This window comes from Xenopus tropicalis, chromosome 8 (genome assembly GCF_000004195.4).
Source record: "Xenopus tropicalis strain Nigerian chromosome 8, UCB_Xtro_10.0, whole genome shotgun sequence".
Taxonomy (NCBI): domain Eukaryota; kingdom Metazoa; phylum Chordata; class Amphibia; order Anura; family Pipidae; genus Xenopus; species Xenopus tropicalis.
In genome coordinates, this window is record NC_030684.2 from 129,800,345 (window position 1) to 129,827,709 (window position 27,365).

The 27,365-nt window shown below is 42.3% G+C and overlaps 2 protein-coding genes across 2 annotated transcripts; one reads left to right on the top strand and one right to left on the bottom strand.

Annotated features, from left to right (window-relative positions):
* Positions 1–9,071: 9,071 nt before the first annotated feature.
* LOC116406847 lies at positions 9,072–11,455 on the bottom strand. Its single transcript, XM_031891812.1, has 4 exons — positions 11,407–11,455; positions 10,910–11,242; positions 9,256–9,555; positions 9,072–9,088 (listed from the first exon to the last, which is right to left on the bottom strand). The coding sequence occupies exons 1-4, from the start codon at positions 11,453–11,455 to the stop codon at positions 9,072–9,074; spliced, it is 699 nt and encodes a 232-aa protein (XP_031747672.1).
* A 1,021-nt stretch (positions 11,456–12,476) lies between these two features.
* LOC116406848 (SLAM family member 5-like) lies at positions 12,477–18,029 on the top strand. Its single transcript, XM_031891813.1, has 3 exons — positions 12,477–12,534; positions 15,689–16,009; positions 17,689–18,029. Exons 1-3 carry the CDS (start codon positions 12,477–12,479, stop codon positions 18,027–18,029), a joined length of 720 nt encoding a protein of 239 aa, XP_031747673.1.
* Positions 18,030–27,365: the final 9,336 nt, after the last annotated feature.

A 27,365-nucleotide genomic window follows, 5' to 3' on the forward strand; every position in this document is an offset into this window, starting at 1 on the left:
GATGTTCCATAGCAATCACTTTGCCCTCATGATGGTTCCCAGAAATGTTCCAAACCAAACGGACTGTTTGGTGCAATGTACGAACCACGCAGGTCAGATGAATGGTCTGGGAATCCAGAGGGACTTTGTATGGAGCCAGGAGATGGACAGTGGTATTTGATGTAGAACCATCTAAAATGTCAAGGAGTGGGAAGACAAATTGATAAGACAAATTGTACAATTGTGTTTCTATGTGTATAACCTGGCTTAAGTGTGAATATATAAATGCACTTAATGCTGATGTTCCTGCCCTGCACCCCAATGTACCTAGAAACCACTTGGGTGGAAATGTTGCAGCTTCGATATATTTACATTGTACAATACAACAGAGCCAGGTTGTTGGCAAGATCTCTCTTGCGGCATTGTACCCCTTCCCATTATGCTGCCTACCCCTAGTTTCAGTGCTACAATACAATAATGTATCACAGATCACCATAAACCAAATAAAATTTGCTCTCTTTTTATTTACAAAACAGCTTTGTGAAAATGTGTGTAACCATTAGCTGATGAAGGCTACATCTTACAACAGTGGCTTACAGTACTTTACTCCATCAAACAACACCCAGTCTCAAGGCTGAGGCTAAGGTTCCACCACCTAAGCTCAACACCTATTATATTTCCTTACCCCCAGCCTAGTCCCAGGCCTATTCATCACAGACCTTACTTGTACCCTAATATTATTACCACTTTTTCAGTTAACCCAGTAGGGCAGCCCATAATATTATTGTACTGCAACAGGTTTCTCCCATGGTCCTTATCCCTTTTCCCCCCCTCCCAGTACTGCCTGTAGCAAAACAGTGGGAGGCTGCTTGCTTCCTAGCTGTATAGAAAGTAAAAGAATCCTACACCCAGGGTCGGACTGGGGGGTGAAGGGCGCCAGGGGCCCAGCAGGTGCCCCTGCTGGCCGCGTCCCCTAACTCCCCCCCAGGGGCCCCCCTAACCCCCCGCAGGGCCCCCCACCTGACATCCTCCCCTGAGCTCGTATAAATTTAACGCGTCAAGGGAAGAATGGTCGAGCAGAGGGAGCGCTGGCAACAGTTGGTCTGGGCCGCCGGGGCCCACTGGGATTTTTCCCAGTCACTTCCTCTTCCCATTTTCTACATAAACTATAACACCCATAATATCTGCCCGCTTACTGATGGTCCCTATTTGATACTTATGGTCTACTTCTCTCAAGCTGACTCTGTAGGGCTCCTTTTTACACACTGCTCTGCTGGCACTCCCAATATAAACATACAGCTACTCTACTACTTCCAATTGGCTGCTCATTCACGCTCTTCTGAGCAACATAATTGGTGGATCTCTAGCTGCAAGAGGATGAGCAATAACAGAGCAAACAAACATAGAGAAGGGTACAGAATTTGAATAAATTAACAGAAATATGACTTCTTTAAAGACCTTTTAAAAACCACTGACTAGCAATAAAAGGCATTAAACTCACCTCCCACAATGACAAGGGTCCCCTTTCCAGCCATGGATTCGTATGAAGCACAGTAATATATTCCCGAGTCATTTATTTGCCCATTAAATATCGTTAGTGTCGTTCTGTTTGCATCAGAGCCGCATAGGTATTTATGTGTATTATTGTTGCCTGCGCACGTTACAACTGTCTTTGGAGCTTCTCCCAATGCAAAAGTCTTTCTGTACCAGATAATCCTTTTGAAGTTATTAAATCCTCTGTCAAATGAACAAGAGATCCGGGCAGCGCCATTCACTTTAGCAAATACAACCTCTTCAACTGGATAGAGAGCCATCTGTACAGCCACAGCTGGGAAACAAAATGAGTAGTATGATCCTTTGTATCATTTATATCTCTTGCTCATAAGGTGTAAGTATAAACCATGGTGGGTTGGAGCAGATTTAGATAATCTCACAGTAGCAGGACTACTCCTATACATTTACAAACATTAAAAATAAAACCCTAATAGTAAAAAACAGTAAAAACCTAGGCTCCTGGATATAGTTCCATGGAAGAGCCATATCCCCACAAATAAATCTTTAGCAGATTTATGTAATACCAATGCTGGCGTAATTGATTTTCTTTACCCCCAATCCATTTTGGCTTTGAAAGATTTTCAGAGTTATTATTATGTCATGTTTAGGAGTTAGGGTTGATCTGGGGTTTCAATGGAAATAAGAACTTATGGAAAAAAAACCCCATATCTTTTCCAGTCTTCCTACCAAAACTGTTAGATTCTCTTACCTTGAGAGAAGAAAAGGAACCTGATTAGACTCATCTCTGTGTAGTCGGAGAGATTTGAGATAACAATCTAACAGGGAAATGTCTTTCAAGAACAGCTTAATAGCCACTCCCAGGGCTTTCAAACCCCACCTTATAAATAAAGCCAGTTGTGTTTATCTATAAAAATAGCTGTACTGACAAAAAAGCTTCCAAGAAGGGTTAGATAACTTCTAAGTCCTTGCTATTAGGCACGGTTCATTTAGCTAAAAAAGGCTTAACCCAGCGGACATACAGTATGTCTGAATATCTATTCACTTACTCTTGTTATTAAGCATGTATATTTATATGTACCTAGGGGGTCCCAAACATGTAGGAACAGACCTTACCCCCAGTGGCGTAACTATAGAGCAGTGATCCCCAACCGGTGGCTCAGGGGCAACATGTTGCTCCCAAACCCCTTGGATGTTGCTCTCAGTGCCCCCAAACCAGGGAGTTATTTTTGAATTCCTGACTTGGGGGCAAGTTTAGGTTGAATAAAAACAAGATTTCCTACCAAATAAAGCCCCTGTAAGCTGATAGGGTGCATAGAGGCCCCTAATAGCCAATCACAGCCCTTATTTGGCTCCTCCATGAACTTTTATGGTGCTTGTGTTGCTCCCCAAGTCTTTTTACATTTGACTGTGGCTCACGAGTAAGAAAGGTTGGGGATCCCTGCTATAGGGGGAGCAGACCCCGCAGTCACAGGGGGCCCAGGGGACAGGGGAGCCTTGACCATGGTGTCTACTTCTTCTATAGACTCTCTCCTTGCTGCCAGGCCCTTCTAAAGATTTTCTTGCAGTCTGTTGCTTTCTCGATGCACCAATAATTACCCCTTTTACCAAACTTTACATAACAGAGACTTCCCTCCATAACACCCTATCACAATCCTATATGGACTCCAAGCCTCCTTAGGTGGCATTATGAAACTCTTATTTATTAGATCCTGGGAGAGGGATATGGGACAGGTATTGGAATCACACAAGAAGTAGATGAATAATCTGGTAATGAGCTCTATATGGGGAATGTAATATTCATTGCTAATGGAAAAAAAGGTTGCAACGGGACAAAATTTTAGCCTTAGTTTGCGCAATTTATGTAATAAAACGTAACTTATTTTCATGTTAAGATTTTATGCCATCTTCAAGCAGTTATTAAACATTTGCTTACTTAAATCATATAGGAATCTGGTTCTTAAATGAATGCATGGATGTGATGACAAATACATTTATAAGTAGTTTGATGAACAAAACATCATATGCATTGAGAGCCATACAGAGAAAACTCTATAGGGCCCATTTATAATTGCCCCTGTCAAAAGTGCGCCCCTTAGTGCTCATTGACTCCATCTTGTGGCAGGGATTTATCCAGCCCGAGGTGCAGAATGAAGCATCTGCAAGCACATAAGAGCCCTATCCATAGAGCAAGTGGTAAGAAAAGGGTCCTATTGTAGCCTACATCTGCCCCACTCCATAGCTTGCATGTCTAAATACTGTGCAAGTTAGGAAATAGGTAGGGAATGGGAGAGGGGATGCCTATGTGCCTCTCTATCCGCCCTTCATAAATACCTGCAGCAATTCATCAAGGGAGCAAGGCCGGGTCCAAATTGCAAAAAGTGTTGATTGAGTCTGTTTTATCGTGCTTTTCACACATTACATTCCTAATAGGACAGACTCCATGCTCATGTTGTAAGAATGAAACCAGGCTTTGATCTGTCAGGCATCTAAATGTGGTAAGACTGTAGAAGGTTCCAGAATTCTGAACAATAAGGAGACGTGCTTGGTTGTGACCTGTTAGTCAATGTGTTTCGTATGTAAGTCTTGGGACAGAGGCTGCTGCAGTGCATCTTGAGTGAGCCAATGGCAGAACTGCAATGGCACAGTGGGGAAATGGGAACATTGGGACAACATATATATTGGACGACCAGATCTTGAAATGAGACTAATGTTCCTCCATCTAGAACACCTGTGGCATTAATTGGAATAATGACTTTGAGTCCAGCTTCACTAATGCTCTTGTGGCTGACTGAATGCATCCCCCAATATGAATCCCCCAGTTCCGTGGCATAACTACTACAGATCAAAGAGAACTTGGGGGGGGGGGTGCAGCCCACAGTGTTCTCCTCCTCCATACTCTGCCCACCCACCCACTTCCTTTTTAGTTTGCAGCGGGCAGCAAAGGGTTACACCACTGAGGCCATTGGTCCTTATCTTCTCTGTCTGGATGCTAAATAAAAACAAATTCATTCTGAGGCTAAATGTTATTGTTGTTTGCATTTGTATCACTTGCCTTTCTACTCAAGCCTTCTCACATTCATGCTCCTTTCTCATATATAAACAACGGCCTGCTCGCTAGGGTATGTGGGTCCCTAGAAACAGTTTAAATTCCAGACTGGAGAACTGAAAGACAAAGAATAAAATATTCTAAAGGCTAAATACAATTTTGTGGCTTGGCTCTTATATCCATATTATAGTTAGAGTTACAAATGCTGTTTATAATGACCTAAATCCTATTAATTTCTAATGAGAGAAGCGACATCTAGTGGCAAAGATGTTTGTTGTCGGTTAAACTGAGTAGCTCTAAATTTTTATATGACATTTCTCATGATTTCTTTTTTTCCCCTTATTAAAGCTGATACCCTACACCAGGACTGTCCAACTGGAGGCCCGTGGGGTGGCCCTCCAAAGGATTTTTATGGCTTTACTGTAAGACATTTTAATTGACAACCTTGAGAACCTTGCCCCAGGTGGCAGAGAGTGGCTAGTTACCCGGGGTGGCAAAAAGCCGCCTCTGATATCTTTAAGAGCCAAATTTCCAGTTTTTGAACCAGAAATTTGTCTCTTCAAGTGCTCTAGCAATGTAATAGGAATATAACACATACAGTAATAGGTATATAAAGTGCATTTTGGCCCCAGACAGAGAAACAAATATCCAAGAGAGGGACTAAACAGGTCAGTGAATTAGTGCAGATTCTATAGAAATGGTTTCATCCTGTAAAACAAGGAATAGGGTTATTACTTACTAAAACAAAAACAATATTTAATCCATAAAAATAATGTATTATGATATTGAGGTGATACTGATACCTGTTAACTTTGCTTCGTTATCATATAGACCCTTGAAAATGTGCTTGATATTTAAAGAAACAGTAACACCAAATAATGAAAGTGTATCAATATAATTCATATATAATGCACTATTGCCCCGCACTGGTAAACGCTGTGTGTTTGCTTCAGGAAGTAGCATGACCCACGCATCCACCTGCACTCGCTCACCTCACTCACCAATAAAAACTGCGTCATTTGTTGGAATGATAATGGCCACAGCTTTATTTATAAATTACAAACAGTGCAAATTGAATACAAACTTATAACATGTTTAAATATAACAATACATCAATGTAACAAGTGCAAACATTACCGAACTGAAAACACTGACCCCGAGCCCCTTGCCAGTCTGCCCTTCCACAACCACCCTGAGCCGTGCTATCCTCCAGCCGCCCAATCCCTAGCTCAGAGGATACCCGCCGCCAATCAGGGACCTATCCAGTCCCCTTTTCCAATAAGCCATGTTCAGTACCCACCCGGCACTTTATAGCGCACCTTTCTTATTCCATCCACGAATGGTCACCCACCTTAGGGGTTAAACCATCCACTATACCTGATCTGGCATACCAGAACAAGCTTTCCTCCCCGGCAGACTGACAAGGACCCACCAAAGCTGTGACAACTACCATGACGCCACTTATCCGCGTCATTTTCCTGCTTCTCCCCCTGTCTCTTACACTAGCTAACTAACCCGTGTACCCCTGACCCTCCAAGGCCACATGTGTAACCCAATGGAACCAACCCCCAACTAAGGGAGGGTGGGTAGGGATCTTTCCTCTGCTGTTATCTCCCAAAATGGTGGATAGCCAGCCCTCACTGCCTCTCCTATATACCCTTCTCCTCCCACCTTTTTCTCCCTCCCCTTTTAGCTTAACTGGCCTATCCCCATGCTAGTGATGCTGAGCTGGGTCATGTAGCCCCTCCTCCGACCTTGCTGCTTCGGGGCTCACATTCCCAGTAGTATTACCAGTGCAGGCAATAGTACATTATAATTTAATTTTAAAACATATTTAATCTTAGGTGTTACTGTTCCTTTAATAGGAATATAATTATAAGTGAACTTGGGCTGTATGCCATAATGCTTCAGAAACTATTACAATTCTTTATAGTTCCAAGCAGTGTCTGTGTGTCCCCAGGGTCGGACTGGGCTGGCAGAACACCAGGAAAAAACCCATTGGGCCCTGGCCCTTGTGGCCCCACTGACCCAGGCACGCTCACTGCCAACTTGAGCACTCCCTCCCCACCCCCTATTATGGCCACCAACGAGACACAGAATGCATGGGGCAGGGGGGGCTGTAAGCAAAAGGAATGCAATGGGCAGTTGTAGACTTGGGGGGCACCCCGAGCCCTCCAGTCCGACACTGTCTGTCCCTTTCTACTCTCTGTGCTGCTGACTCTTGTAACAAAGTAGCAGAAAGGAATAAAGATACTTCTTTCAGCAACAATTACACAGTTGGGTTTAACATCATTTATAAATGTATTTTTATTTATATATATTGGAAAGTACATAGAACGACATTTTCATTCACTATGTAAAAAATAAAAAAATTGCAGTTGCTCGCTAGTATACAACTTAAAAATACAACTGTAAAAAATATCTATTATCTTTACAGTTACAAATACAAATGTTAGAGGAACATATGGTCTCCTGTTGTTAAGGGATACTTCTGTCGTAATTCCTGCCGTCTCTATTTACTGCTCTACACAAACTTTAATTGTGCGGTTCCCATTAGTGGTTCAGAATTTATGAGTTTATGAGATTGGGCCATTCCTAAATTACAGTGTTTAGTGAACCCCTTCGGGCCACAGTTTCCCAAATAAAATATTCAGACCCTGCCTAAAGGTGGCCATACACGTTAAAGTAACGATCTTTTCTGCGACCATTGGTCACAGGAAAGATCGTTCCAACCCTCCACTAATGTTCGGAGCTGAATCGTCAGATATGGAGGTAGAAACAATAGGAATTTTTCCCCTATCTAATGATTCAGCCCTAAACAAGACAACGGATATCCAAGGCTTTTGCAATACTGGTCGCCTGGTCAATCCCCCATGCACGCACCGAATACTGTATGAAACTTAGTTTCATTCAATAATATCATTGTGTGTATGGACAGCTTTATCCTTATACCCCACTTGGGGGTCCACATACCCAGGACTAGGGATGAGCTTCTGCAAATGGGACATTTTCAAAATTTATTACAGTTTAGACATTTCTAAATTGTTTCACTAGAAGTGGAGAAACCCAGTTGGAACAGCGTCAGAAAAGTGTCATACCCAGGAGGGACTTTGTGCCAACCAGTTAGCTTTTTGGGAGCAGGAAATAGAACCACTATTATTACTGTAGATTTTCCGCAAAATGAATTTTAGGGATTCATTGACCTCCCATGATCAGTGGGGCAGCTGAAAGCTCTCAAGTGATTTTTACCCCGGATATATGGCAGATTATGGAGATAATTTGTACTTTACAAAAGTTTCTGTTTTTGAAATTGAGGTTAGCATCTGCACTAAGCACGACGTGAGCATCAGAGAGAAACAGCCCCTGGGAGATGGGCCAAGCGGGCAGCACGGAGGCTATTTATATAGTGTGGTCACATCACACACATTGCTCTCAGACCCTTTCTACATCAATACCTGCCGGAACTCTTGTTCTTACAGAAAAAATGAAACCACAGACATTGGTGTTCAAGGCAAAGCACAAAATTGGTCTTTACACTGCATTTCTGTAATATATACTGCAGTAGGTTGGTACTTCTGGTTCTTGCCATCTCATATCTCATATATATATATGGAACGCTTGAGAATCCAAAATACATTGAGTTGGGGAATTAGCTTCTTTGTGATGTCAGCCTGTAAAATACGGAAATGTTTGTTGGTGGTTTTGTGTGTTTTCCTGTATGTTTCATGTCCATATCCATTCATTGTACAAAGAATATGTGTGATTATTATTACATACATGATAATAATATGTAGTAAAACACAAACACAATGTAATACACATTAAAAGTATTTTTTAATTACACAGTAGATACTGATAGCTGCTAACGTTGCTTTATTATCATATGTATCTTTACAAGTTGCCTTTGTAAACTGGGGGACTACTTTAATAGACACATTTATGTAGGAATTGAGTCAGTCTGTTTGCTATAATGGGAAGGATAACCCTGCTAAGGAATGTTTAAAGAAATAAACACAAATATTATTAGGTGTATCAGTAAATATTGCCTTAGTAGAATCCAGAGAGGAACCAGTAAAGTTTCCAAAGCAGCAATCGGCACATTGAGCATTATGTTCAGCTTTTATTTGACTGCATTCTCAGCTTCTAGTGATTTAAAGAAAGATTAAATTATCTGTACCCATGGGGTGCCATTAGGACACCAGGGCCTAACTGAGGCACAGCCTCCATTCTGCACATTAGGTTATAATAATAATCACTGCAGATTTCCTTATTACCTGATCATGGGCACGTCCAGGAGAGATGTACAGCCAGAGCCAACGTCAACAGGATAACCCCCATCAGCACTGCTCTGATACAGAAGGAACACACATGGGCAAATTGGTCTTTTTCTTCTTCTAAAAAAAAATATGAAATCTTACTTATTTGATTTTACACCATATTGTGGTATAATACCATACAGTAGTTCTTTCATTGGTATACATGCGATCAGTCGGCACACTGCCCAACCATACAGCCAAAGCTCACGTAAGGCTCAGGGATACATTAGCACTTTGTTTCAATAAAATAAAACAAAAGGAATATATCCAGAATAGAGCACTGTTGCTTGCGGATTGGCAGAAAGCTTTGTGAGGGGGGGGGAATTAAAATACACTGGATGGGCAAAGCATTGTATGTGGGGAGGAACATTGCAAAGTTTTTATAAATGAGAATATTACCTTTTTGTCCAATATTTCTGAGAATTGTGATAGACGGACTGAACCAGATTTGACAGGCTACATTGTCCTCCTTGAGCCACAGGCCTCTCGGTACAGTAATATAATTAATGAAGGTCCATGTCCCGCCATGTTCTTCTTTAGCAACCATCTTCCCAGTATGATGAGTCCCAGAGATGTTCCAAGCCACATGGACCATGTACTGAGCCCCTTGTACCACACAGGCCAACTGGACAGATTTATTGGAGAAAGTGACACGGGAAGGGCCCAACAGGTGGACTGAACTCCTGGATGTGGAACTGTCTAAAATCACACAGGGCAAGATAAATTGTAAAACTGACTATTGCAGTTTAAGACATTTGACAGTCTATCCTATAAATATTGTGGTGTACAAATTACGGTCAAGTAGTGCTTTCTTGCTTTGTAACGTACTCACATTAAGTCAGATGATTGGCTATTAACTGCAAGCTTTGCACTATCGATACCTTGTATTGGAAATATAGCTATCACAGCTTAATTGCCCATGGGCTTGTATTCTGTACTTACCTGCATGCCCCCAGATGTGAGGATATTGTTGACACTCTGAACACCCATGTGTTGCGGTTACATACATTCCCTTTACTTAACAGGTGAAACTTGCCCTGGTAGTTATGGTTGAGAGTTGCGGTTCAGTGTATGGCTGAGTATTACCATAATCACACAGACTGGTTTTTTTTGTCTTTTTTTCTTTCCTTTCTTGCGTTTACATATTTTTTGTTTTTTTGTTTTTTGTTTTTGTATTTTATTCTAGAATCTCTTTATTGACACATAGAGGGATGGTGTATATCCCTGTGTGACTTAATGTTGCTGATTGTGCCACTGTGGGTTTATCTGGGGGTTTGCACTGGTCTTTGTAAGTTTGTAGAAACTACAGTTCCCTATCAGGCTGCAACATGGCCCTGTACTTGCCAGCTGCATTGTTATTCTAGAGCAGTGATCCCCAACCAGTGGCTCAGGGCAACATGTTACTCCCCAACCCCTTGGGTGTTGCTCTCAGTGCCCCCAAACCAGGGAGTTATTTTTGAATTCCTGACTTGGGGGCAAGTTTTGGCTGAATAAACACAAGATTTCCTACCAAATAAAGCCCCCTGTAAGCTGATAGGGTGCATAGAGGCTGCCTAATAGCCAATCACAGGCCTTATTTGGCTCCTCCATGAACTTTTATGGTGCTTGTGTTGCTCCCCAAGTCTTTTTACATTTGACTGTGGCTCATGAGTAAGAAAGGTTGCTGGACCCCTGTTATAGAGGGTAACATTAATACCTTTTCAGTTAGTTTTCTTGCCACACTGGCTGGTGTAGAATTAAACCAAACACTGCAAACCAAATAGTCCTCTCGGTTGCATTTATTTGGATGAACTTGGATGTAGTTAAGAAATGCCCAGGTCCCACCAGTGTGTTCCATAGCAATTATTCTGCCTGAGGGGTTAGTCCCAGATATATTCCATACCATATGGACCATGTGCTGAGCCCCTTGTACCACACAGGCCAAGTGGACAGGTTAATTGGGGAAAGGGACATGGTAAGGGCCCAACAGGTGAACTCAACTAGTTGAAGTGGAACTGTCCACTGTGAAAAATAAAATGAATTATATGTTATAAGTATAAATTAAATGGCTTACCTCCCACAATAAGAGTTGTTCCATTAGCAAAGATCATGTTTCCATACTCGGCTGCACAGTAATACACCCCTGAATCGTTCCGCTGCACATTGTGTATCTCCAGATCCGTTCTTTGTTTATCAGATGTGAGTTTGCACTTATGTCTCTCAGACTGATTTAAGCAAGACACCACTCTCTCAGGCGCCTCTCCCACTCTCCATGTCCTTCTGTACCAGGAAACTCCAGTTCCAGATTCTAGTGACTGATTGGACACACAGGGGAGCCTCACTGTTCCTCCCACATCAACAAACACAACGTCCCGAGGCTGCTGTAGAACCATCTGAGCCACTAACACTGCAAGGAAGGGAGTTTGGAATCACTGTTATTATTACATGTAAACTTTCCAACATGTCAAATCAAATACACACATAGGGGCCATGCATTCGTTCATTCTTTCTTTCTTTTCCTTCCATCCGTATATCTATCTGCCTTTCTTTCTATGTTTGCACTCTAATTACCTTTTGAAGTCAGGAAGAAGGCAAGAAGGACCCTCTGCCCCCTGCACATGGTGTACGTTACTCCCTTTGCCCTGTACAATCTTCAGAGATGAGGTTATTTATGCTTTTACTCTTCCTTTGGGCAGAGGGCAGTGCCGTCTCTAGGCTCCCCTAGTGCAGCTGCGACTGTGTGTATATAGGTGTATATAGCTATAACCGGACACAGGAAATGCACAGTATAATACAGGCGCCACACAGAACCCCTCCAGGCGTCTTAAATAACAGTCACCATCAAAAATGTCCAATATGGTTTTATTACATATGACTGTCTAGCCCACTTTTAAATCCTCATTGGGACAAGGATGTGATAATTATATGTTTAAATAACCCACTTTCTAAAAATCCAATTTCAAAAATTCGCCAGGTTAAACTTGCCGAGTTCATGTAGAAGTCAATGGCAGAGGTCCCTTCTCTTTCCTTGAAGATGTTTATTTTGTCACAAAACTTTAGAGGTGTTTTTTGTTTTGTGCAATTCCTCGAAAAAAATTGCAGCGACTTTTCCTAACGGATTTTTTTTTAGTAAATGTTAGACTTCTGGGAAAACGAGTTTAGCCGAGTTTGAAAATTAAAAAAATGAGAAATGATAGAGTTTAAGTAAATCTGCCCCTAAGGAAAGCAGAGGTTTGCACCCATTGTTTTTGCACTTTAAACCCTGCACTTTGTAAATTACCCTAAGGGCAAATATACACGGAACAATTAGTCACCATAACTTTTAAAAAAGTCAGTCGCAGCGACTTTTCCAGGGACTTGTCCAGATGCCCCTATGCCCCTTCTGAGGTAAATTGGAGAGGCTTCTGATTTTTTTGCCTTCATCTGGATTAACTTTCAGTTAGGTTTCATATTAACAATAAAAGGTTTTTCTAATCTTATTGACTATATAAGTATGTAATGTAATTATATATGTAGGGAGCTCTCACAATCATTGGGCATTTAGGCTTTCACACGTAGTGAAGGGAGGAGACTGACAGTTTGCTATGATAACTATGAGCACAGAGTTAAGTCGGGCAGTCTAACTGTAGTCTCTGAGCAACATGTTCTGTCTCTTTATCTATCTCTTCCTGTCATTCCTTTTCATGGCAGCTTCCCCAGGTAAGTAACTGACAGTTTGTACCATTAGATAGCATGGTTTGGTAATTGTTGTTAAATGTAATTTATGCTGCTGTATTTTTTTAAATATAATGAAATATTTTATAAGTGTATAAATAGTATGGGGACCTGGGTTAGGGTCAGACCAGGGTGCTATTCAGATTGAGATTTACACATTCTCCCTGTGTCTGTGTGGGTTTCCTGCTGCGGCTCAAATGAATAAATATATGGGCTGGTTAATTGGCTATTGATTAAACTTAAACTTAACCTACTGTGTGTCACTGTGCCAGGGGAAATAAGATTGTAAGCTTCACTGGGGCAAAAAGAGCGCCACTAAGGGTGAAGACACACAGAGCTACTAGTCGGCCACCTCGCCCCTGCACCTTCTTCCCCTTGCGTGTGCTTTGGGGGTGCGATGGGTCATTGCCCCCACCTTGTAATGACAAGCAGTGGGGGCAATGTCAAAGGAGTACGGACTAGGGGTAGGCAAGAGAGGTACCTGCCTGCCCCCCCCCCCCCCAATCATTGTGCCCAAGGCAGCTGCCTCTTCTGCCTACCTCTAGTTCCGGCCCTGGGCAGAGGAACCAATGCTGGAGCCCTAATGGGTACAAAACGCTACTGTTAGTGACACAGAGCACAGTACTGACGGGCACAAGGGAGATACATAAAGTCTGCCCCTTGTATCCTCTGGTGTTCCTTCCTTCCCCCTAGGGCCCACCATAGAGCCTGATATTAAGGGCTCAGTCTCACATCAATTAGATGTAAGTAGTGATAAATGTAATACCTGCCATATAGATCTGTGTTAGAAACCAGAAAGGACTAAATGTTCAGATTTTTGTTTTCTTCCGATGAACATTTGGATATCAATCGTACGAAAGTGACTTCAATTGTAGGTCCCCCAATCCATGCGCAGATTTTATCCTTATCCGACCGATATTTTCTAACCTGTCCAATCGACTAAATGACTGATAGGGACGATAATTTGGAGCACATACACAGTCTGAAATCATACAAAACTATGTTTCATACTATGTTTCAGCTGAAGGCTGGGGCTCCCCAGGAGATCCTTTGGTTGTGGGCCAGTACAACCCTGGTTCTTGCCTTGCATTCCCCATGTACAGTCAACGTGCTGCCCCCCCAGGATGCAGTGCTGCAAGGCACAGGCAGTGCCACAGCCAGAGAGAGTCCTACCTAATGGCACCAAGCATAATTTGCGGGTGAATAATGGGCAGAAAGTACTGTGCTATGTAAACCCTCAGTAAATCAGCTATTTTGTTTTATTCTATGGGGAAAGGAAAACAGTCAAAGATTAAGAATTTTGTTAAAAGGGGGCAGTAATGACACTGCCAGACATGGTTTCTGGATACTAGAACCCACTTTTTAATAATCTGAAAGGGGTAGTTCACCTTTAATGTTTAGTATATCAGTAACATTTTAATGTTTGCACTTTATGTACGATATGGCACATTGCCACATTGCCTGACCATAAAAATGCTGTTTCCTTACATTACATTAACATTTATTTATAAAGCGCCAACATATTCCGCAGCGCTGTACAATAAGTGGGTTTCATACATTGGACATACAGAGTAACATATAAAGCAACCAATAACCGATACAAGAGGGGAAGAGAGCCCTGCCCAAAAGAGCTTACAATCTACATTATTATTATTATTAACATTTATTTATAAAGCGCCAACATATCCCGCAGCGCTGTACAATAAGTGGGTTACATACATTGGGCATACAGAGTAACATATAAAGCAATCAGTAACCGATACAAGAGGGGAAGAGAGCCCTGCCCAAAAGAGCTTACAATCTACATTATTATTATTATTATTATTAACATTTATTTATAAAGCGCCAACATGTTCCGCAGCGCTGTACAATAAGTGGGTTACATACATTGGACATACAGAGTAACATATAAAGCAATCAGTAACCGATACAAGAGGGAAAGAGAGCCCTGCCCAAAAGAGCTTACAATCTACATTATTATTATTAACATGTATTTATAAAGCGCCAACATATCCCGCAGCGCTGTACAATAAGTGGGTTTCATACATTGGACATACAGAGTAACATATAAAGCAATCAATAACAGATACAAGAGGGGAAGAGAGCCCTGCCCAAAAGAGCTTACAATCTACAAGGAGAAAGGGTTGAGACACAAGGTGTGGGAATGGGCAAGACCAGAGGTGTGAGAGGTGGGGCACAGGGTATTGCTTTTAGCAGCACACTGAGGGTATATTAAACTAGATTAGGGTAAGCTTCTCTAAATAAATGTGTTTTTAGGGGGGCAGCCCTTGCAAAGCCTTGAATGCGAGTGTGTGAGGAGGGAATGAGAGAGGAGTTGGGGAGCAGGTCAGTAGGGGGGTAACAAGCGGGTTGGATGGTACCTAGAGATGAGTTCAGAGATGTAGGGTGGGGCAGAGTTATGAACTGCTTTGAATGTGAGAGTCATTAGTTTGAATTTTATCCTGGATGGTAGGGGAAGCCAGTGCAGGGATTGGCAGAGCGGCATGGCAGGGGAGGAGCGGTTGGAGAGGTGTATGAGCCTGGCAGCAGTATTCATTATGGACTGGAGAGGGGACAGTCTTTGGAGGGGAAGGCCAATTAATAGGGAGTTACAGTAGTCCAGGCGAGATACTATAAGAGAGTGAATAAGAATTTTGGCAGCATCTTGGGCGATAAATGATCGTATTTTGGAAATATTTCTTAGGTGAAAGTGACATTATTTGATAAGTGACTGGATATGAGGAGTGAAGGACAGGGCAGAATCAAGGATAACCCCAAGGCACCGGGCCTGGGAAGATGGGGGTGATGGTAGAATTGTTGACCATTATAGATACCTCGGGAACAATGCGGGTGTTGGATGGGGGGAAAGAGAACCAATTAAGGCTTAGAGAGGTTTAATTTAAGGTAACGTTGGGACATCCAACACCTTACCAATTCCTTACCAACACCCGGGTAATAGACAGAGTTAATGGGCTGGAAGATGGTTATGTGCCCTAACTAGTGCTTTGCTCATATAGGCAGCATTGTGACTTCATAGCCCCTGGGCCCCATCCAATGCCAGGATACATTTTTGGAGTAAAGTAACAATTTTAAAACAGTAATTAGAGATATTTTGGGGTGTTCATTTCATTCTCTACAGCAAACCAAGATGTGCCGCTTCAGGTGAATGGGCTTCAAAAGCAGTCAGTCTGTTTAAAAATCTATCTAGATCTGACTGTTCCTGTGTTGGAGGTTTTGTGGCTGTTTAAAACCAAAGAAAAAAACGTCAGACTGGCGTATTTTCGGAAGCCGCACTTTGAGATCAGGATTCTTCAGTTCCACAACCGACTGGAACCATTAGACAGCGGAACAACACTACGAATCAGTGACCTGAGGATGGAAGACAGTGGGATATACACAGCAGCCATTACTTATACTGACGAAGAAACAAAGAGACTCACATTTAATCTCACTGTGTATGGTACGCTCACTAGCAGTTTTACATTCTAAAGGAATACAATGTTTAGAATGCTACAATAACAGAAAGATTGCATTAGGTTTAGTAACCCATAAAAAACAATCTAATATTTGCTTTGAAACCTACTGATTGGTTGCTATGGGTTACTAGACCTAACCTTTATAACATTACCCTTTTTGTAGAATACAGACCAGGGCAGCCCACATGGAGGTTCACATGACAGATATCACCCTCTAGGAGATGTTTATGACCCTCCACCCTATTATTGGTTCCACAGATTTCTTTCATTGCTGTAAGACGATTAGCTATTGGTAGGGTAATTAAAACATTTAAAGCTACTCCAACACCAAGAACCGCTTAATTAGCACTTGAATCATATTCTTGGTCAAGCTTAGTGCTTATTGTGCCTCATAGCAACCAGTCAGCAATTATTAACATTGATCAACATGCTACAAGTAAAATACTTAAATAGATACTGTCATGATATTTATGTAGTACAGTAGTTTCTGTCTCTAAATGACACTGTTTACATAGCAAATAATTCCCTCTGCCATTTAACATTTTATTCTTGAACAACAAATGTATTTGTAGCTGTAATATTGGTGTGTAGGCGCCATCTCAGTGCATTGTGCCTGAGTCTGAGCTTTCAGCCGGCGCTACACATTAGAACTGCTTTCAGCTAACCTATTGTTTCTCCTACTCCCATGTAACTGGAGGAGTCCCAAGCCGGACTTGGATTTCTTACTATTGAGTGCTATTCGGATACCTACTGGGAGCTGCTATCTTGCTCCCTTCCCATTGTTCTGCTGATTGGCTGCTGGGGGGGGATATCACTCCAACTTGCAGTGCAGCAGTAAAGTGTGACTGAGTCTGAGCTTTCAGCCAGCGCTACACATTAGAACTGCTTTCAGCTAACCTATTGTTTCTCCTACTCCCATGTAACTGGAGGAGTCCCAAGCCATACTTTCATTAGTGCCAGACAGTTTTCTGCATATTTTGAAGCTTTCTTGAGATGTTACTAATAAACTGGGCCTCATTTAAGAAACATGTAGCAAAGTCCATTTGCTTTAAGCTTTTGTGGGTTGCAGCCTAAGGAATGAGCAAGTTATGCTTCACTCTGAATGTAGAACTGCATGAGTTTGACCACATTGCACCCAGAAAGGGCAAAAGGTGTGCAAATATGTAGGTATGGGAGCACAGGAAAAGAACATTACACTTAGGGGCCTTGTACCTGCTGCCAGCCTATGCCAGGAGTTAACTTCCCTGCAACACTGTGCACCCAGCACATTATAAAGTAGTAGTGAGGGGTGCATTGGCCTAAAGCCTACTGGATCTAGGTTGGGTGGCTTTGGATCCAGCTTAAAGCAGAGTCTTTCCAGTGATATCACCATGTCAACCCCGCCCATTTGTGACATCACTAAAGATGGCTGCATACAGACTCAAAAGGAGAAGGGCTTTAGCTGCACCTCAAGAGGCTCAAGCAATGGGGCAGAATGCAATATATAAACACACGGTTCTTGTATTAATAAATGATTCTTTCAGTCTAACTCAGCATTAGGATTGATGTATAGTTTATCTCATTATGTTTAATATTTGAAATGATTGTAAAGTTCTTGATAATAATATATAAATACTACAAAAGACACTATATAATATGACTGTGAATATGTTTCTATACACAGAGCCAGTTCCCACCCCAGATATAAAGATGGAGATGGAGCAGATTAGCCCTGACTGGTGCAATTTCACCCTTCATTGTTCTGCCCCAACAAACCCATCAGCGCTGTCCTACAGTTGGATGTACAGACACAAAGGCCGGTACCAGCCCTATCCCAATGGTACCACAATCCGTGTGTCACTGCAGCCTGAATCCTGGGATGGGGAGTATCTGTGCTTGGTACAGAACCCGGCTGATCAGAACAATGCCTCTATTGCCCCTCGGGAATTCTGCCCTCATACCAGCCTCACAAAAGGCATAAATGGTGGGTACAATTCAAGAGCAATGCTGGTTTCATATCTATGAATAACACCAGATCTTTATGGGCATCTATGTCTCTAACTTGTTCTCGTGATGTATATATGTATTTCAGATAAAAGCTGTGGGATGAAGCTGTACATGTACCTGCCCATACTCACTGCTCTCTCCGTGTCAGTAGCAGCTCTCATCATTGTGACAAGAACTAAAGGGAAGAACAAAACTAACAGAGATTCATTGTATTCCTGCGACTGAAGGAGGAGGAACTGAAAATCATTTTATAGGAAAACTATACCCCCAGTATGAATCCTTAAGTGACCTATTAAAGAATCTCCCCAAACTGGAATATATATATCAGTAAATATTGCCCTTTTATATCTTTTCCCTTGAGCCGCCATTTAGTGATGGGCTGTGTGCTCCCTCAGAGATCAGCTGACAGGAAGTGATGCAGCTCTAACTGTAACAGGAAGTAGTGTGGGAGCAAAAGGCAGAACTCTGCCCATTCATTGGCTGATGGGGCCTAGCATGTATGTGTGCCTTGGCTTGTTTGTGTGCACTGTAAATCCTATGATCCCAGGGGGCGGCACTTAGTAATTAAAATGGCAGTTTCCTATTTAGGATTACCCAATGGCACATACTACTAAAAAAGTACATTTTTATGAAAATGGTTTATTTAGATGAAGCAGGGTTTTACATATGAGCTGTTTATGCAATATATTTTTGATGACGATAAGTAAAAAGAGTGGCACATGGCAAAGAATGAAAATGGTTAAAAGAGACCAAATGAATTGTGTCTGTGGTCACACACTCACCCGCGATTCTTCAGACGCTTCAGCACAGAAGACTTTGGATACAGGCCAAGCCAGTCAGAGCCCGGCACAATGTAAAGAGCCAATGATAGCTACAGACAGGCGGCGCTTACCTATGTCAGGAACAAGGGAGGATCAAATAAAAGTGAGATTTGTCATTCCAAATGTAATTCTGTTAAAAATAAAAAATAAAAATACTGTCTGTTCTAAAGGTTCCATTCAGATCTCTCCCATCCTGCTATATCCCTATCTGCCACATGAGGGAGCATTAGGGGTAAGAGAAACCATTCTGCAGGTTTCAGATACACAGGATTGCAGGGCTCGGACCTTTCTAAACTGAGCTCCCCAATCAGAAGAGAGGCAGAAAGGTGGCAGGATAAACAAACAACTCTCGGTACTTTAACCCTTTAAGTGCCAGCAGAATTTCACATTTCGGTTCTCCTCAGTGCCAGACGATTTGTAAATATTTTGTGTTCGCTCTTATTTATGGGGATTTATTGGGAAGGGTTAAGTTTAGGTAGGCAAACTATATATTGTTTTTTTTAGGAGTTTTTGTGTATTTCCACTTCTGGAACAAGATTTAGAGCTCAAAATACAAAAAAAAAAAGAAAAAATGCTATTTTTCATGATATAGGGATTTATACCAGAAACATATTTTATTTTATGGACAAAAATACAACTGATTTGGAAAGCCTCATGTCTCCCGAACGTGCCAATACCTGATATGTATAGTTTTATGGAGATTTCTGACTTCTATAGATCAAAAACTCCCAGCAGTAAATTACCAAATTTTCAAAGCATTACAGCAGAATACGGCATACTTTACATTCCAAAGCCAAAAATCCTGGAACATTAGGTTTACCCTAGGAAACCATACATTTTTCAAAAGTACACATTCTGCCGAATCCAAAATGGGTAACTATGTCTTCCAACTCCTAAGTACCAAACGGCAATGCTTTACTGAATTCAGCAGCTTCTATAAATAATTATGAAAATTCTAAAAAAATTGCCTCAAAGCTTCCACTTTCAAGCATATCTCCCACATAATATTAGGTACCAAGAAAACACATCCTAAATATGAAAGCTTTAATTAGCCTTGGCATGCTCCCACAACCCCTCTGTGTATTTACTCTGCTGGAAAGAAGGCCAACGTTTGATGTGGCAGTAGCACTCTTACACCCATCCCTATAATAGTGATCCTATACCCTTAGATATGGGCAGTTCTAAATAGTTATGACTACCATGCTAATATCTCAGAAACTACTTAAACAGAAAATTAATGTAAACTGCAAAGGTGCTCAGAGTATCACATTCAATAAGTTTACAGTAATAGATTGTAAGCTCCTTGGGGCAGGGATCTCATCCCAACTATTTATTAAAACACTTAAGCACTTAAAACACTTTCTCGAGTGCCTGCTACGTGGGAGCAACTGCCATTCCAAAGGGAGAGGTACTTTGGGGCAGGTAGTGCTACCTGGGGAAACGGAAAGAGCTCTGGGGAAGGGACTTTGGGGCAGGTAGCGCTACCTGGGGAAACTGAAAGAGCTCTGGGGAAGGGACTTTGGGGCAGGTAGCGCTACCTGGGGAAACTGAAAGAGCTCTGGGGAAGGTACTTTGGGGCAGGTAGCGCTTCCTGGGGAAACTGAAAGAGCTCTGGGGAAGGGACTTTGGGGCAGGTAGCGCTACCTGGGGAACTGAAAGAGCTCTGGGGAAGGGACTTTGGGGCAGGTAGCACTACCTGGGGAACTGAAAGAGCTCTGGGGAAGGGACTTTGGGGCAGGTAGCGCTACCTGGGGAAACTGAAAGAGCTCTGGGGAAGGGACTTTGGGGCAGGTAGCGCTACCTGGGGAAACTGAAAGAGCTCTGGGGAAGGGACTTTGGGGCAGGTAGCGCTACCTGGGGAAACTGAAAGAGCTCTGGGGAAGGTACTTTGGGGCAGGTAGCGCTTCCTGGGGAAACTGAAAGAGCTCTGGGGAAGGGACTTTGGGGCAGGTAGCGCTACCTGGGGAACTGAAAGAGCTCTGGGGAAGGGACTTTGGGGCAGGTAGCACTACCTGGGGAACTGAAAGAGCTCTGGGGAAGGGACTTTGGGGCAGGTAGCGCTACCTGGGGAAACTGAAAGAGCTCTGGGGAAGGGACTTTGGGGCAGATAGTGCTACCTGGGGAAACTGAAAGAGCTCTGGGGAAGGGACTTTGGGGCAGGTAGCGCTACCTGGGGAAACTGAAAGAGCTCTGGGGAAGGGACATTGGGGCAGGTAGCGCTACCTGGGGGAACTGAAAGAGCTCTGGGGAAGGGACTTTGGGGCAGGTAGCGCTACCTGGGGGAACTGAAAGAGCTCTGGGGAAGGGACTTTGGGGCAGGTAGCGCTACCTGGGGAATTGAAAGAGCTCTGGGGAAGGGACTTTGGGGCAGGTAGTGCTACCTGGGGAATTGAAAGAGCTCTGGGGAAGGGACTTTGGGGCAGGTAGTGCTACCTGGGGAAACTGAAAGAGCTCTGGGGAAGGGACTTTGGGGCAGGTAGCGCTACCTGGGGAAACTGAAAGAGCTCTGGGGAAGGGACTTTGGGGCAGGTAGCGCTACCTGGGGGAACTGAAAGAGCTCTGGGGAAGGGACTGTGGGGCAGGTAGCGCTACCTGGGGAAACTGAAAGAGCTCTGGGGAAGGGACTTTGGGGCAGGTAGCGCTACCTGGGGAAACTGAAAGAGCTCTGGGGAAGGGACTGAACTGGGAAAGGGTATTTCCTTCAGGAGGGGAGTGTGGGACTGTGTCCTGCATGAGACTGAGCCAGAAGTGGCTAAACCCACACAAGTTTCCCAGAGCATTTCATTTTACAGTTATTGCATTATTTCAAACTGTCTTTGCTGCAAATCTGTGTGTGATTATTTCCTGGTGGAACTCCCCCAAGGTGTGCTCCTCAGTGTCCACTAGGCGGCAGCACCGCACTGTAAATCACAGTTCCCAGTATCTTTCAAGCAATTCAACCTACTGAGAAAATGGGTAAAAAGCAATGAGTGAGTGTAATCCATAGTTATCATAATAAACATATATATAATTATTGCACCATATACTTATCCTGATTGAATCAGGAATAACTTCACTTGTTTGAGTTTAAAGGTGTCTTAATACATAACACCAGTTGGCCTTTGAGGAGCAAACAAAACCTTCAGTTACTTTAGGTTTCCAGCGACCTGAATTTTACCAGTGGGGTAGCACAAAGCTCTCAGACTTTCCTCACCCCAACCAGCCACTCCCCTCCTATAGCTGAGTAGCAAGCAAGGATGACCCTTCATAGCTGTATATTTATTCATATCACTGCATACATGGGAGTAATTAAATATGTTAAATTGAGCTAAATATGTAATACATGCACGGGCCAATTTATGAAAATTTGATTTGAATTTTAAGTTACATTAACTTGCATTTCAAAATCTTCATTGTTTAGGAACGTGAAAAAAGCTCAAACACAGTGCAATCACCTTCTACGTATAAGTTTCAGTGAGTCTTCCAGTTTTTTTTCAAAAAAACCCAAATATCACTTGAATTTTGTTGGTACAACTCCTATTTACTTCTACATGAACTTCCCAGCTTTTCTTGCACTTTCATTTGCGTTTACAAGATAAGCTCAAATTGCAGCAAAAACTCTAATCCAGATGTACAGATGCACAGGGAATTATGATATCAAAACTGAGAATCCAGAGAAGGGCAACTAAGTTGGTAAAGGGTATGGAAAGTCTCAGTTATGGGGAAAGACTGGCCAGGTTGGGTCTGTTTACACTGGAGAAGAGGCGCTTAAGAGGTGACATGATAACTATGCATAAATATATAAGGGGATCATATAATAACCTTTCTAATGCTTTACCAACTAAAATATAATTACCCCTTATTGGGGGCAGAACAGTCCTATTGGGTTTATTTCATGGTTAAATGATTCCCTTTTCTCTGTAATAATAAAACAGTACCTGTACTTGATCCCAACTAAGATATAATTACCCCTTATTGGGGCAGAACAGCCCTATTGGGTTTATTTAATGGTTAAATGATTCCCTTTTCTCTGTAATAATAAAACAGTACCTGTACTTGATCCCAACTAAGATATAATTACCCCTTATTGGGGGCAGAACGGCCCTATTGGGTTTATTTAATGCTTAAATGATTCCCTTTTCTCTGTAATAATAAAACAGTACCTGTACTTGATCCCAACTAAGATATAATTACCCCTTATTGGGGGCAGAACAGCCCTATTGGGTTTATTTAATGGTTAAATGATTCCCTTTTCTCTGTAATAATAAAACAGTACCTGTACTTGATCCCAACTAAGATATAATTACCCCTTATTGGGGGCAGAACAGCCCTATTGGGTTTATTTCATGGTTAAATGATTCCCTTTTCTCTGTAATAATAAAACAGTACCTGTACTTGATCCCAACTAAGATATAATTACCCCTTATTGGATGCAAAACAATCCTATTGGGTTTAATTAATGTTTTATTGATTTTTTAATAGACTTAAGGCAGTGTTCCCCAACCAATCGCTCGTGAGTAACATGTTGCTCCCCAACCCTTTGGATGTTGCTCCCAGTGGCCTCAAAGTAGGTGCTTATTTTTGAATTTCTGGTTAGGAGGCAAGTTTTGGTTGCATATGCCAAACAGAACCTTCTGTAGGCTGACAGTCCACATAGGGGCAATTAAATAGCCAATTAAATCTCTAATTTCTACCCCTAGGAACCTTTTCCATGCTTGTGTTGCTCCCCAACACTTTTTCCATTTAAATGTGGCTCACGGGTATAAAAGGTTAGGGATCCCTGACTTAAGGTATGGAGATCCAAATTTCGGAAAGACTCCTTATCCGAAATACCCTTGGTCCAGAGCATTCTGGATAATGGGTCCTATACCTGTACAAAATGAATTGGAATTAATATGCATTTTGCTCTAGAGTGAATGAGCATTTTTTTGTGGAATGTTTCTTGTGTTTTTCATTCCATAACTGTCCGGGTCAAAACCGGACAGGTGGCAACCCTAGCTAAAACACACAGAGACAATTATCAGTAAATGATCAGCATTGTCTATTTTAGTAGCTATGACAAGTAGCTGCTACTAGTAGCTCCATGTGTCTTCACCCTTAAGGGTAATATAGTATGAATGTTATCCAGAATTCTTGGAAGCTGGGTTTTTTCTTTACAAAGTTTATTTTAACAATATGAAGCAAATGCCTAAAGTGTTTTAACAAATCAAAGGTTGTGATGGGCGTTAGCAACCTCGAATCTGTGTTCTTTGGTTTTATATTACCCTAAGGGAAAAACTAGTTGCCCAGGAACATGCTGTTACAGGATCATAGTGATTGATTGAGCCTTTTCCATTTCAGAAATCTAACCCCCCCCCCCCCCAATTGAATTGCGTTTGTGCAAATTACATTTAATTTTCTATTTGCTCAAGGGGAGAACATGTAAAAAAATGTAAATACAGTTTTGAATAATTTGCCATTTTTCGTAGAATTTGCAGGCAGCCCCCAAATATATTCCCCTATTGTGGATTCAAGTAGGTATGGATATAAATATTCTGATCTGTTTCGCTGTGCATGTATGTGTATCTGTATTTATATAGCGTTACTTTTTATGCAGTTTAATAGTACAGACACATTCATAGTAAATATAACGGCTCCTTAACAAACACAAAGGGCAATGTGCAAAGTACAGTATTTTGTGCTATTTTGCTCATGCTTAAATGCTTTTACCAAAAGTACCTGTGCCCCACATGTTCCTTATACCTTGCACACACAGCACCAATGCAAGTACAGTGTTTAAAGCAAAAAAAATGCTAATCCCTGCCTCAGTGAGCTTACAATCTAAGGTCCCTATCACATTCCCATCAGTCCCTGCCCCAGTGAGCTTACAATCTAAGGTCCCTATCACATTCCCATCAGTCCCTGCCCCAGTGGAGCTTACAATCTAAGGTCCCTATCAACTTCCCATCAGTCCCTGCCCCAGTGAGCTTACAATCTAAGGTCCCTATCACATTCCCATCAGTCCCTGCCCCAGTGAGCATACAATCTAAGGTCTCTATCACATTCCCATCAGCCCCTGCCCCAGTGGAGCTTACAATCTAAGGTCCCTATCACATTCCCATCAGTCCCTGCCCCAGTAAGCTTACAATCTAAGGTCCCTATCACATTCCCATCAGTCCCTGCCCCAGTGAGCTTACAATCTAAGGTCCCTATCACATTCCCATCAGTCCCTGCCCCAGTGGAGCTTACAATCTAAGGTCCCTATCACATTCCCATCAGTCCCTGCCCCAGTGGAGCTTACAATCTAAGGTCCCTATCACATTCCCATCAGTCCCTGCCTCAGTGAGCTTACAATCTAAGGTCCCTATCACATTCCCATCAGTCCCTGCCCCAGTGGAGCTTACAATCTAAGGTCCCTATCACATTCCCATCAGTCCCTGCCCCAGTGAGCTTACAATCTAAGGTCCCTATCACATTCCCATCAGTCCCTGCCCCAGTGGAGCTTACAATCTAAGGTCCCTATCACATTCCCATCAGTCCCTGCCTCAGTGGAGCTTACAATCTAAGGTCCCTATCACATTCCCATCAGCCCCTGCCCCAGTGAGCATACAATCTAAGGTCCCTATCCCATTCCCATCAGTCCCTGCCCCAGTGAGCTTACAATCTAAGGTCCCTATCACATTCCCATCAGCCCCTGCCCCAGTGGAGCTTACAATCTAAGGTCCCAATCATATTCCCATCAGCCCCTGCCCCAGTGGAGCTTCCAATCTAAAGTCCCTATCACATTCCCATCAGTCCCTGCCCCAGTGAGCTTACAATCTAAGGTCCCTATCACATTCCCATCAGCCCCTGCCCCAGTGAGCTTACAATCTAAGGTCCCTATCACATTCCGATCAGCCCCTGCCCCAGTGTGAGAGTGTGAGATAGAATGTAGGAGTGAGGTCTTATACAGTATACAGTAGCATGTGTAGGACCAGTCAAAATGGGCCTCCATTACTTAGGCTGTGATGGCAAGAAATACTGTACTTTTGTTTCATATTGTAATGTCCTACTATAAGCCATTCCTTATACACTAAGGCTATAAGGATTTCAGTGGGTTGTGACCCCAGCAATCAGGGAGTGAATTTACTATATTGTGATCAGGAGATGCTTTATCCTTTATATTGCCCATCTTGCTGGCCATGCACTGACTGTTTTACCTGACTTTATTAATGTAAGTTAAATCATAGGCGGAGGGTGACTTTTTTGTTTGGGGAGGCTAAAGATGGCCCATACACAGACTGACCTACAGCTAATGTGACACTTAGTGGATTCACTGCTGGCGTAAAAAATTAACCTCCCAACTACCTCTGGCAGTTCCCACTGACTCCCAGGGATACTGTGCAAAAGTGCGGGTGGGGGGGATTTTTTTACCCTAAAATGCTTAGGATGTAAAAGCATTCATACGTGCACTTCTGTTAGGGGTTCTCTATACATTTGTGTTCAGTTAGGTTAAAGGGGTAGTTCACCTTTAAATTAACTTTTAATATGATGTAGACACTGATATTCTGAGACAATTTGCAATTGGTCCTCTTTTTTATTTTTAATGGTTTTTTGGTTATTTAGCTTTTTGTTCAGCAGCTCTCCATTTGGTATTTCAGCAGCTATCTGGTTGCTAGGGTCTTATATACCAGGTAGTGGTTTAAACAAGAGATGGGAATATGAATAGTTAAGGGGCCTGCATGGAAAAATAAAACTGTAGCTTCACAGAGCAATACTTTTTGGTCAGTGACCCTCATTTGAAAGCTGGAAAGAGGCAGAAGCGAAAGGCAAATTATTCAAAAACTATATAAAATTAACTAGGAAGACCAATTGCAAAGTTGCTAGGAATAGGCCATTCTATAATATACTACAAGTTAACTTAAAAGTGAACCTCCCCATTAGATGGGTTTAAGTTAGTTTTATAGAAAGTGAGGCAGCAGGTACTGACATCCCAGGCACGTTATATACAGCGATACACAGTCTTTATATACAAAACCAGCACATTATATACAGTGAGACGCAGTCCGTATTTACAAAACCAGCACATTATATACAGTGAGAAGCAGTGGGTACAGATGGCAGATATTCCGGCCCTGGCACTATAACACTGGCACTGATACACAGCATTGGCCCCAAAGTAAAAAAAAAATAGAATGTGCAAAAAACCATAACAAATATATAAAAGCACAATGAGCTTTGTCAGGGGGAAAAATTAACTTAGGGTAGGGGATATTATAAATGTCAGATGACAAAAAACAATTTAATTCCAGCTAGTGGGTCAGCCTTTAGAACATATACAGTATAGTACCTGTGGGATGAAAACTGCAGCAAAGTTCAAAGCTGGTTCTTGGGTAAACTTACAGTCTGCAGATTCTTCTTTTTTAAGTCTTCATTTCTACAGTTTGCAAAATTTCCCGATCCCTGTCTGCATCTGTGTCTTGATTGGTCAATTTTACTGTCTGTCAAGAAAGCTGTGCTCTGATTGGAGAATGTACAAAAAGAAAGATCCAATCAGAGCACAGCTGATTAGAGCAGAACCCGGAGCTTGCAGGGA